The 13,641-nt window shown below is 38.5% G+C and overlaps 1 protein-coding gene across 1 annotated transcript; it reads right to left on the bottom strand.

The window, feature by feature from the left end:
• On the bottom strand, positions 1,001–1,990 carry LOC107606833. Its single transcript, XM_016308847.1, has 2 exons — positions 1,621–1,990; positions 1,001–1,158 (listed from the first exon to the last, which is right to left on the bottom strand). The coding sequence occupies exons 1-2, from the start codon at positions 1,988–1,990 to the stop codon at positions 1,001–1,003; spliced, it is 528 nt and encodes a 175-aa protein (XP_016164333.1).

The following is a 13,641-nucleotide window of genomic DNA, read 5'->3' as shown; positions in this document are numbered from 1 at the left end:
TAGGATTTGCTTTGGTGAGGGGAGGTTGGAAGGGGGGAACCACGCCTTACTTGGAGTGCATTTGCATCTAACTTTGGTGCGTATGTGAAGCCTGCGCCCAACTTGATATTGCCTTGCGCCTAACTTGGTGCACAAGCTTGGCCTTGCACCTAACTTGCTATAAACGGCGCCTAACTTGATTGGAGTCATCATACCTTGCACCTAACTGGATGTCACGCCCTTCCTTGCTGCGCCTAACTTGAACCCTCCCGAATGGGTTAGCTGTTTCTGCGCCTAACTTGCTCTTCTTTGCGCCTAACTTGCTTGGAGTCATCATACCTTGCACCTAACTTGAAAATTCTCAACTTAGGCACAGACCCCCCAAATGAAATGGTCCTTGATGCGTAGTATGCGGCGCCTAACTTGAAAAGTCTCAAGTTAGGCGCAGACCTTCCAGAACAGAATTCTCCTCTACACATAATATGTGGCGCCTAACTTGAAATGTTCAAGTTAGGCGTCAACTCTTCTGAATCAATATACTCCTCTCCTGACATCCGTAGCTCTATAGTCAGGAACCTGTTTCTGTTTTAATAATTCTGCATGATCCAAACATACGTAAAACAAAGGAAAAACAGTAAAAATTCAACTGAAACCAAATAAATATGAAATCAAACCAACAGAAATCAAACTAAAGGATACAAAAACATCAGGTTGCCTCCCGACAAGCGCTTCTTTAACGTCACTAGCTTGACGGTCAGTTCTGCTAGTTCAACAGATGAGCGGACCTTTGGCGATCAATCTCGCCTCCAAGATAGTGCTTCAACCTCTGGCCATTGACTGTAAATTTTCTGTCAGAATTCTCTTCTTGAATCTCCACATGACCATATGGTGAAGCTCGGGTAATCACAAACGGTCCTGACCACCGGAATTTCAGCTTCCCGAGAAAGAGTTTGAGCCTTGAATTGAACAGAAGTACCCTCCGACCTGGCTCAAAGACTCTGATGGTAATCTTCTTGTCATGCTATATCTTAGTTCTTTCCTTGTAGAACTTGGCATTCTCATGAGCTGAATATCTGAATTTATCAAGCTCGTTCAACTGAATCATCCTCTTAGTTCCTACAGCCTGAGCGTCAAGGTTCAGATACTTGATTTCCCAGTAAGATTTATGCTCCAGCTCAACTGGTAAGTGACAGGCTTTACCATAGACTAACTGATAAGGAGACATGCCAATAGGAGTCTTGTAGGCTGTCCGGTATGCCCAAAGAGTATCATCAAGCTTCCTAGACCAGTCCTTTCTTGAGACACTGACGGTCTTCTCTAGAATCCGCTTGAGTTCCCTATTGGAAACCTCAACCTGTCCACTCGTCTGACGGTGATAAGGGATAGCCCCTTTATGATGGACTCCATATCTCTACAGAAGTGAGTCCAGCTGTCTGTTGTAGAAGTGACTTCCACCATCACTAATGAGTGTCCTTGGGACACCAAACTGGCTGAAAATATATCTCTGAAGGAAGCTCATCACTACTTTGGCATCATTGGTGGGCAGAGCCACAGCTTCCACCCACTTGGACACATAGTCAACTGCCACTAGAATATAGTTGTTGGAATATAAGGGTGGAAAAGATCCCATAAAATCAATACCCCACACATCAAATAACTCCACCTCAAGGATCCCCTGTTGTGGAATCTCATGGTTGGCAGGGAGATTCTTAGCTTTTTCATACCTGTCACAGTTCTTCACAAATGCTCTTGAATCCTGTAAGAGATTCGGCCAGTAAAAACCGCTTTGAAGGACTTTTGTAGCTGTCCTTTCACCACCAAAGTGGCCTCCATAATCTAAGCCATGACAGTACCAAAGAATCTGCTGTGTTTTCTCATCTGGGACACATCTCTGGATTATACCATCTGAGCATCTTCTAAAAAGGTATGGCTCCTCCCAAATATAGTACTTAGCATCAGTCTGTAGCTTCTTCACCTGTTGTCTACTGTACTCCTTGGGAATAAAAGTCATGGCTTCGTAATTTGCAATGTCTGCAAACCATGGAGCCTGCTGAATGAGGAACAGTTGCTCATCCAAAAATGTCTCAGTCACAGCTATGGGTGGTTGCACTCCTTTCTCAAGTTCAATTCTGGAAAGGTGGTCAGCTACTTGATTTTCTGACCCTTTCCTGTCCTTTATCTCAATATCAAACTCCTGAAGGAGTAACACCCATCTGATTAATCTTGGTTTAGAATCCTGTTTGGTTAGAAGGTACTTCAAAGCAGCATGATCAGTATAAACAATAACTTTAGAACCAATTAAATAGGACCTAAACTTATCAACAGCATACACAATAGCTAATAATTCTTTCTCTGTAGTTGTGTAATTCTTTTGAGCATCATTTAACACATGGCTAGCATAGTAAATGACATGTACAAGCTTGTCATGCCTCTGTCCTAAAACAGCTCCTATAGCAAAATCACTAGCATCACACATCAATTCAAATGGTAAATCCCAGTCAGAGGGAGCTATAATGGGAGCAGAGGTAAAGTTTGCTTTCAGAGTTTCAAAAGCATGCAGACATTTAGCATCAAATACAAAAGGGACATCAGCAACTAATAGATTGCTCAATGGTTTAGCAATTTTTGAAAAATCCTTTATAAATCTTCTATAGAATCCTGCATGACCCAAGAAACTCCTGACTGCCTTAACATTAGCGGGTGGTGGTAATTTTTCAATTACCTCCACTTTTGCTCTATCAACCTCAATCCCCTTGCTTAAAATCCGATGTCCAAGAACAATACCTTCTGTAACCATAAAATGACATTTTTTCCAATTTAAAACAAGGTTTGATTCTTGACATCATTTCAAGACCAGAGATAAATGCTTAAGACATAATTCAAAAGAATTACCAAAGACAGAAAAATCATCCATAAATACCTCAATAAACTTTTCAACCATATCAGAAAAAATGGAAAGCATACACCTCTGAAAAGTTGCTGGAGCATTACAAAGTCCAAATGGCATTCTCCTATACACAAATATTCCAAAAGGGCATGTGAATGCTGTCTTCTCTTGATCTTGAGGATCCACTGCAATTTGATTATATCCAGAATATCCATCTAGAAAATAATAAAAAGCATGGCCAGCTAACCTCTCAAGCATCTGATTAATGAAAGGCAGGGGGAAGTGATCCTTCCTTGTTGCAGTGTTGAGCCTCCTGTAGTCTATGCACATTCTCCATTCTGTGACTGTTCTTGTAGGAATAAGCTCATTCTTTTCATTTTTGACCACTGTCATCCCTCCTTTCTTGGGAACTACCTGCACAGGACTTACCCAAGGACTGTCAGAAATAGGATAAATAATGCCTGCTTCCCATAGCTTCATTACCTCTTTTTGGACCACCTCTTTCATAGTTGGATTGAGTCTCCTTTGTGGTTGTACAATAGGTTTAGCATCATCTTCAAGAAGAATCTTGTGCATACACTTGGTTGGACTAATCCTCTTTAAGTCACCAATGGTCCACCCAATAGCTGTTTTATGGCTCCTGAGCACTGCAATAAGCGCCTCTTCCTCTCCAGGCTTCAAGGAAGAGCTAATGATCACTGGATATGAATCATTTTTACCCAAGAATACATATTTCAAGGAAGGAGGCAAAGGTTTGAGCTCAAGCTTGGGGACTTCCTTCTCTACTATAGGCGTGCTCTTTAGCTCCTTCTGGGGTGGTGAATCATCAATTTCAACTAGCTCATACTCAGAAATAGGATCTAGAATATCATCAAGTACCTCAGTTTCTAGTACCTCTTGAACTAGTAGTTCAACAACATCAACTCTCATACATCCTTCGAAATCATTAGGGTGTTTGAGAGCTTCAAATACATTAAGGACCACCTGCTCTTCATTGATCCTCAGGGTTAATTCACCCTTTTAAACATCAATCAAAGCTCTACCTGTAGCTAAAAAGGGTCTACCAAGAATAATAGAGGATTTTGCATCCTCTTCCATGTCTAATATAACAAAATCAGTAGGAAAAATAAATAGTCCTACTTTCATAAGTAAATCCTCAACAACACCCACAGGAAATTTAATGGAAAGATCCGCAAGTTGAAGAGAAATACGAGTGGGTTTTACCTCCTCAATTTTGAGCTTTTTCATCACTAAAAGTGGCATGAGATTGATGCTAGCTCCAAGATCACATAAAACTCTCTGAATGGTGACATCTCCAATGGTGCAAGGAATTACAAAGCTCCCTGGATCTTGCATCTTCTCAGGAAGGTTGTGTTTAATAATAGCACTGTATTCCTTGGTTAACACCATTGTTTCTTGTTCCTTCTAATTTCTCTTGTTGGGCAATAATTCTTTCATAAATTTAGCATAGAGAGGCATTTGCTCAAGAGCCTCTACAAAAGGAATGTTGATCTGCAGCTTCTTGAAGACTTCTAAAAATCTAGAAAATTGCTTGTCCTTGGAAGCCTTCTGAAGCCTTTGAGGATATGGCTATTTTGGCTTGTACTTAGGAGCCTTTGGCAATGTGGAATAAGTGTCAAGAGGGTCTGGGAATGGGTTGTCTGCACGTTTTAGAAGGGCGTGCTCTACTTCTTCCTTCTTCTCCTCTGGAGCTTCTTTTTCAACTAGCACCTCATTGACCTTGGTCTCAGAACCAGCTACTTTACCACTTCTCAACTGAATAGCCTTGCAATCTTCTCTTGGGTTTACCATTGTATCACCAGGAAATGTACTTGAAGACCTCTAAGGTATTTGCTTGCTCAACTGGCCCATTTGCACCTCCAAGTTTCTGATGGAAGCTCTGGTTTCCTGCATAAAATTATTCATCATTGTCTCCCAGTTAGAATTCTGTTGGGGCTGATAATTTGCCTGCTGAGGTGGTTATTGATGAGATTGAAATTGGTGGTTATTATGATTATTCTGCTGAAAATCACCTTGAGAATTATTGTTGAAATTCTGAGATCTCTGAGGTTGGTCTCTCCACCCAAAATTTGGGTGATTTCTTCACCCTTGATTGTAGTTCTTAGAGTATAGATCATTATTTGGGTTTCTAGGACCATTCCCCATGTAGTTGACCTATTCAAAAGAAGATTGAGGATAATCATAATTCTCATTTTGCATAAAGTTACCTATCATGTCATAAGGGACCTTTTGAGGTGCATTTTGGGTGTTGACAGCTGAAACTTGCATTTCACTCAACTGCTGAGTAATTAGACTTATTTGCTGAGATAAAAGCTTGTTCTGAGCAAGAAGGGCATCAACAGCTTCCACTTCCAAAACACCTCTCTTTTGAGAGGTCTCAGAGTGCAAAGGGTTCCTGTTGGAGGAATATAAGTATTGGTTGTTAGCAACCAACTCAATAAGCTCAATAGTCTCCTCTGGTGTCTTATTCATGTGCAAAAAATCACATGCAGAGTTATCTAAGTGCATCTTGGACATTTCACATAGGCCCTCATAAAAGATATCCAGCTAAGTCCATTTAGAGAACATGTCTGGAGCGCATTGCCTAGTCAGTAGCTTGAATCTCTTCCAAGGTTCATAACTCACCATCTTTCTGTCTGAAAGTCTGAACTTCCACCCTTAGCTTAGTAAGCTTTTAAGGTGGGAAAAATTTAGTCAGAAATCCAGTGACAACCTTGTCCCAAGTATCCAGGCTCTTCTTTGGTTGAGAATCTAACCACAGTTTTGCTCTATCCCTCACAGCAAATGGGAAGAGCATGAGTTTGTACACCTCAGGATTCACTCCATTGGTCTTCACAGTATCACAAATCTATAGGAAATCAAAAATAAATTGATTCGGGTCCTCCTGAGGAAGTCCATGATACTGACAGTTTTGTTGCACAAGAGTAACTAGCTGTGGCTTCAGTTCAAAGTTGTTTGCAGCTATAGGAGGCACTACAATACTTTTGCCATAAAGATATGCATTAGGAGCAGTGTAAGAGCCAAGCACTCTTCTAGGTTGCTCATTCCCATTTGGATTTGTCATATTGGCATTAACAGCATTATTATGTCCATGGTGGACTCTGTAGCCTTGTAAAGTCTTGCGTGTTGCAAACACTGCCTCAAAGTCCTTTCAGGTTCAGGATCAAAGTCTAACAGAGGTTCTTTGTCCCTGTTCCTACTCATAAACAGATAGAAAATAAGAAAAGATAGGACTCTCTACGTCAGAGTGTAAAGAATTTTCAGTGAGGTAACCTGTGTAAAATAATAAAATAAAATACTAAATAAACTAAACACTAAAATTCGAAAATTACTATTGAAATTAGGACAAAAATTTCAAAAAAAATTTAGAAAAAATAAAAAGGAAAAATTAAAATAAAAAAATAACTAGGGGACACCAAACTTAATTTTAGAAATTAAAAAAAATATATGATGCAAATTTTTTTTGGAAATTAAAGACAGAAATAAAATAAAACTAATAAAATATAGAAATATAAAAATTAATGGAAGGAAATAGAATAAAAATAAAAATAAAAAGGAAAATAAAATTAAAAAAACAGACGAAGGTTTTGAAGAAGATTCAAAAGTTAAAGGAAGTAAAATAAAACAGGGGACAGGGGGATGGGAAACGAAAAGCAAAGCAAAAAAATAAAGGAAAAAATGAAAATAAAAATTAATAATACTAAAATTAAACAAATTAAAATAAAAAATTATCTAATCTAAGCAATCAAACAACGAGTAGTTGTCAATCACAATCAATCCCGCCAACAACGGCGCCAAAAACTTGATGCGAAATTTACAACCACAAACTAACCGGCAAGTGGACCGAGTCGTACCAAGTAGTACCTCAGGTGAATGAGGATCGATCCCACGAGGATTGATGGATCAAGAAACAATGGTCAAGTGAATTACTTAGTCATAAAAACAGAAAGTAGTGTTTGGGTCTCAATTGCATTAACAGTAAATCAGAGAATCAGAGAGCAAACAGTAAGCAGTTGTGAAATATATATGGAGAAACAGTTAAGGCTTCAGAGATATCTATCTTCCAGATTGACTTTTCTTACTAACTATTTTAATCATGCAAGATTTAATTCATGGCAAACTATATGTGACTAAACCCTAAGTTCTTAGACCTTTTTAGTCTCCCCTAAAATTCATCAACCGCCAATTCCTTGGTCACTTAATTCCAATTAGCGCGTGAAGTTCAATTCTAGTTTATATGCCACAAAAATCCTAATTATCCAAATATAAGAGGATTATATGTCACGTATCCCGTTAAGTCCAGATAATTAGAAATCTAGGAAAAATTGTTTTCAAGCTGTTGTTCAAGTAAAGAGATTTTCCAAGTTATACAAGAACTCAATTAGAACAAGGGTCATACTTCCGTTCCACCCAAATTCATAAGATAAAGAACAAAAACAATTCTTGAAATAAAAATCAGTACATGAATTAAAATAGAAAAATAATAGTATCAATCCATACAATAGACAGAGCTCCTAACCTTAACAGTGGAGGTTTAGTTGCTCATAGTTCAGAGAGAAAACTAGGATTCTGTAAAACTGTAAATTGCGGAATGAGGTCGAAGGGAAGAGAAGAGCCCGAAGGGCAAATTCTTTTTTCCTTTTATATCTAATCCTAATTAATGTAAATTATAATTTCTAAAACTAAATAATATCTTTTCCTATTTTAAAATAAAAATTAAACTTAATCAGAATAAATAGGAGATTGCGTGCTGGGTTTGAGGAGAGCTGGGGACCACTTGAATCGTTAATAACCCACGCCCAACTTGAGAGTGAGCTGCGCCTTACTTGGACATCTGTTGCGCCTTACTAGGAATGTGGGCAGCAAAGAATGGCATGGAAGGCTTGACATTGGCACCTTACATGAGGGAATCATGCGCCTAACTTGGGTGAGTCACACCTATGTTGCGTATTGTTGTTGCACATTGCACCTAACTTCAGAAATCTCAAGTTAGGTGTAGCCTAGGCAGAACTCCTTGGGCGCTTCTCTTTCATCCTGGCGCCTAACTTGAGAATCCTCAAGTTAGGCGCAGCCTTAGCAGCCTTGGTCAATGGAGTATAGTTTGTCTTGGCTCCTAACTTGAGAATTCTCAAGTTAGGCGCCACCTTTGCTTACTTGGTCGAGAAGAAGTATAGACTATAATACATTGTTTGAAAGCTTTGAAAGTTAGCTTTCTAACGTCACTGGAATCACGTCCATTGGACCTCTGTAGCTCGAGTTATTTAGGTTTGAGTGCAGAGAGGTCAGGGTTGACAGCATCATTCGCCTTCTTCTCTTTTTCTGTGAAAACTCCATCAAATCCAGCCGAATACTACCTAAAATAAACAGAATTGCACACGACTCAAAGTAGCATCCATAGTGGCTAAAAGATCATTAATTCTTGATTAAATTAAACAATTTGAATGCAAATTCACTAGGAAAAGATAGGAAAGATGCTCACGCATCAGGAGACATTCATGGCAAGGATTGAGAATCTAGGCTTTCTATCCTAGTCACTAATCATATCACAATTTTTATCAAGAGGTAGTCCTATTTTGTCTTCTCCAACATCAGACGAAGGTACAATGTTATCTTCAACATAGGGAGAAAGTCAAATAAGACTAGTTAATCTCAATCCAAAAGTCCTAATCTGCTTACTAATTGAATTAGCAAAAGATTAGCGTCAATGAAAATAATATTAACTAACCACTCTAGATCACCAATCTAAATTGGGTATTAATGACTCAAGATTGCCTAATTTCTCTTTTCAAGCCAAGAATGCTCAAAAAGCTACTCTAACATCCAACCAAGCATTTTCTCAAACACTTGGAAGGCATAAAAGGAAAGCATGGTAAATTACAAGAAATAATAAATCTACAACTACCAATTGCAAGGAAACAATAACAACAACTCAATTAAATAATAAAGGAACATAAAACATGAATTGCATTATAAGGAAATCCAAATCCAACAAGAGTCATGAACATAAAAGCAACAAAATAAAGGAAATAACAAGTAAAACTAAGAAAGCAAAGATGTAGAAACAAGAAATTGCAAAGAAAACAAGATGAAAATAAGAATTAAATATAAATCTAAAAGAGATCTAACCTAATTCTAACCTAATTCTAGAGAGAAGAGGGAGCTTCTCTCTCTAGAAACTAAGTAAAGCATGGTCCTAACATAAACTAATTGCTCCTCCCTTGACCCCTCTTGAGTTTGCATCAAATAGCATCAGAAATGAGTTGGATTTGGGCCTGGAAAGCTCATAAATCGCCCCCAATAAATTTATTTTAATGAGGTTACGTGATCAGCGTCATGCGTACACGTAGGTGACGCGTGTGCGGCGCTGTCCAAAATTCCTCCTCACGTGTATGCGTGGATGACGCGTGTGCGTGGCCTTCAATTCTCCAAATGCTCATTTCTTGATGAATTCTCCATTTTGCATGCTTTTCTCTTCACTTCTTCCATCCAATACCTACTTTATGAATCTGAAATCACTTAACAAACATATCAAGGCATCGAATGGAATTAAAGTGAATTAAAATTGGCAAATTTAAGGCTTAAAAAGCATGTTTTCACTCTTAAGTACAAATTCAGGGAGAATTACAAAACTATGCTATTTCATTAAATAAATGTGAGATAAGGTGATAAAATCTCCTAAATTAAGCACAAGATAAACCACAAAATTGGGGTTTATTAATCCTCCTAAGCCTCTTCTAGCAAGCTGTTTAATTTGTGGGGCCTTTTTTTTCTGTTCTCCAGTATTTGTTACATCAACATCTACCATAATGTTCATGTTGGATGAAATATCCTCCATAGCTCTTTGTTAGTTTGGCTTTGATTGAACTACCCTCGTATCTTCATCATTCTCTTCTGATCTTTCGTTCATTGGATGCCTGGGCAGCATTATTGAAGTTTCTGAATCCCCCTGTTGTTCTTTCATGGACAGACTTGAAAAACTATTAAGTAGCCAAACAGGCATTGGTTTTTCTTTGGGTCTATCTCTTCTCTGTGGCTGTCCACTCCTAGAATTCTGGTTATTCTCCACTCCTACTTCAATTCTCCTTCCAATTTGATCGGCCTTGAGCCATTTCCCTATCTTATTTTGCTTAATTACATTCAATTCTGTATCTTGCACCAGACTCTGATAAGTCCTAGGTTCATGTCCTAGCCTTATGCAATAAGTATAGAAGTGGCCAACGTGTTCATATCTCAGTCCAACCAAATGTGCTTCTGGTTGGGGCCTATTAGCTGGACATTATCTCTTATTCTCTTTTCTGCAATGAGTTCAACTTTAGCTTTTATGATTCTCGTTTCCTTCCCTCTCATCTTAAAACATCCAACGTTCAAAATCCTCCCAATGCTATTTCCCAATTTACGTCCAACGTCTAGGGTTTTATAATTCTATTAAACCCCATAGATGAACATAAATTGGAAAGGTTTAGATGGTTATATAAGATTCATGATCTACTCTTTGCCACCTCCTAATGAAGGACATAGTCTTTAAATAACTAAGGGGATCCATTTTCTATTTGCAGGATCTCCAATTCAGAATAAAAAAAGAATTAGAATTAATTGACCCCATTTTGTACCACTCTAAACCCCTCTGGTTTGCTCCAAATAGCTCGAAGGGCATTGTCCATCGTCCCCACTGAGAAAGATCTTTCTGCAAAAATTCTCTCTATTAGACTTTTTGTGTAGGCACTCAATTCCACGCTTATATCCTCCTCATCCACCATAACTACTAGTTCAATATCATCCTCTTCTTCCTCCTCATGAGCATCGTAGCCTTATTGTCCTCCTGGATCCATTGACTTTGACATGGCAATAGGAGCCAAGTAGACCTAATTGATCAGTCATTCATAAAATTCACAGGGAGCACAGAAATTGGTATTTGTAATCTTTAAAAGATAGTGAAAATTCCACCACTATTGTGGGGAAGATTGGATGTAGATCACATTGCACATGGTGACTGAACCAAGATACATGGTTGTGTGAATTTCTTCTATTTTTCTTTCGTGAAAAGACAAAATAAAAATGCCTCATGCATTATCTTTATCTCAGAAGTCACAACTATTCAAAAAGTGAAAATTACTCTACTTCTAAAAGCATCATGAACAGACAAAATAATTTTTTTCCTGAATTTCTACTTGACAGACACTTCAGCAACTAAGTTTCCCTTCCAGTCATAATTAAAAGAAGGCAAAAAAGTTCAAAAGGAGGCCATAGATTCAACCCCTCTTCTCTAGGTCATTCTAAAACCTTCAGCAGTGTTGGCAACTTCTCACACAACCAAACTCTCTGTTGGCTAAAATGCTTAAAAGTAAATACTATAGATACTGTGATATTATGCGAGCTAAGATAGGGACATTATCTTCATGGGGTTGGAGCAGTATCTTGGAAGGTTGCAAAATCATCGAGAAAGGCATTCTTTGGAAAGTCGATACTAGGAATAGCATCTGGGTCTACACTGATCCATACCTCTTCCCTTCCCAACCTTACTCATCTCCTTTTCTATTGGGTTCTCCTAATTCTGCTCAAACAGTAACTTGGGTTAGAGAATTGCTAGGCAGTTACACAGTTGATCCCTACACTTCAGTGAAATTGTAAATTGGTCCCTACACTTTAAATTTTGTAATTGGGTCCCTAAAGAGAATTAAAATTTGTAATTTAGTCCCCGCCAGTCAAAGGTGTTGATTTAACAGAATATGCTAAGAATATTCTGTTAAATCAAACACTTTTTGAACGACAGAGACTAAATTGCAAATTTTAATTATCTTTAGGGACCCAATTACAAACTTTTAAAGTGTAGGGATCAATTTGCAATTTCACTAAAAGTGTAGGGACCAATGATGAGCGGATATTTTATACGCTTTGTGGCATTATTTTCATATAGTTTTCATTATGTTTTGCTTAAGTTTTATTAAGTTTTCATAGGTTTTAATGCAAAATTCACATTTTTGGATTCCACTTTGAGTTTGTGTGTTTTATAATGACTTCATTTATTTTCTGGCTGAAATTAAGGAGCCTGAGCAGAAGTATGATTCAAAGACAGAGAAAGGACTGCAGATGCTGTCAGGATCTGACCTCCGTACTACAAATGTCCAAATGGTGCGCTCTCAAAGGCTATGGAAAGCTAACATCTAGGGCTTTCCAGAAATATATAATAGTTCATACTTTGCTTTGGAAATGAAGGCCCAAAATGGGCGTTCAACGCCAGCCACCAGCCCTATTCCTCGCGTCCAGCGCCCACAAGGGAGATGCTGGCATTCAACGCCCAGAAGAGAGTCCATAGCCAGTGTTCAATGCCTCTAAGGGGTACTAGCTCGTGAGAGACACTCAAGCTCAGCCCAAACACTCACTAAGTGGGCCCCAGAAGTGGATTTTTGCACTACAAGACTAGTTTATCTTATTTCTATAATTCTGAGTTAGCAGATTAGTATATATACAAAAGTTCACCCTTGTTAGAGGACTCTTGCCCACCTTTACGTTTTCCATTGTATTTTCGAACAGTATGAGTCACTAACCTCCTAAGGTTAAGGTTAGGAACTCTGCTGAGTTTCATGGATCAGTAATATTACTGTTCTAGTTCAATATGTCTGATTCTATTCTCTTATGCATTCTCGTTCTTCATCTCATGAATTGAGGGTGACCCGTGACAATCATCCTTGTTCTACATGGGTTCCATGCGAGTCATAACCAGGATAGTGTTGAACCAAAGCTTAGAGATTGCATTGCAGATTCCAATAGAGTACCTGAGTAACTTTGGACATGTGACATAAAATTCTATTGACTGTAGGTAAGTGAGGTCTCTGTGGCATTAAGGCAAGAATCAGAGAAGCAGTACTTTCTTATTGGGAAGATCTGCCTTTTCTGTGGCACCTTGAGTAGGATCATGAAGGGGAGTGGATTGCTTAGAGCTTCATCTTCTACTACAGTGAGAAACCTAGAGGTGGCTTGATGAGAGGACATGAGTCATCTCATTGTGGTGGATTGCTATAGTGGAGGAGGTTAACTTGATGAGAGGATATAAGCTAATCACTTACGGCTGCCATTGAAAGAATCAGAAGGTTATTGAAGTACACAGTAAGAAAAGTTAATCTGGAAAGACAAAGTATCTCCGAAGCCTCAATCGTTCTCATACCATTGAATTATTTATTTATTTATTTTGTTTTATGCATTTTCCGTGACAAACTATAATTTCTAGTCGCCTAACTAAGATCTGCAAGGTAACCACTGCTTGCTCAAACCAGCAATCTTCGTAGGATAGACCTTCACTCACCTGAGGTATTACTTGGACGACCCGGTATACTTGTCGGTCTATCTGTGCAAATTCTGCGGAGCCAGTTTCGTGCACCAATTTTTAACGCCGTTGCCAGGGATTGTTCGGATTTGACAAACAACCGGATTATCTTGTTGCTTAGATTAGGTACTTTTTACTATTTTGTTTGAGTCTTTTTTTTTCTTTTCAAAAAATTTTCAAAACCTTTTGTTTTCTTTGTTGATCTTTATCTTTTGTTTGAGTTTTTTTGTTCTTATTCTTGTTAAAGTTTCGAACTTTCTTGCTTTCTTTTCAAAAAAAAAATTTCAAAAATAGTGTCTTTTGTTTGAGTCTAGTTAGGGATGGCAACACCATCCGAACCCGCGTGTACCCACCCCGCACCGGGGTGAATTTTTAGCGGGGTGGATTCTTGTGCAAGGAGGGACAGGACCGGGTTTAGGTACTACCCGCCCCT

Source organism: Arachis ipaensis, chromosome B07 (assembly GCF_000816755.2).
Source record: "Arachis ipaensis cultivar K30076 chromosome B07, Araip1.1, whole genome shotgun sequence".
Lineage (NCBI taxonomy): Eukaryota > Viridiplantae > Streptophyta > Magnoliopsida > Fabales > Fabaceae > Arachis > Arachis ipaensis.
This window is presented reverse-complemented; position numbering and strand designations above follow the sequence as displayed.

What these genes read in the sequence shown, in the direction of transcription:
- LOC107606833 (XM_016308847.1), bottom strand. Translation starts at nt 1,990, where the DNA reads ATGACTTTTATTCCCAAGGAGTACAGTAGACAACAGGTGAAGAAGCTA. An exon ending in GGAGTTATTTGATGTGTGGG is followed by an intron (nt 1,159 to 1,620) that starts GTATTGATTTTA and finishes GTCACTTACCAG; the next exon opens with TTGAGCTGGAGCATAAATCT.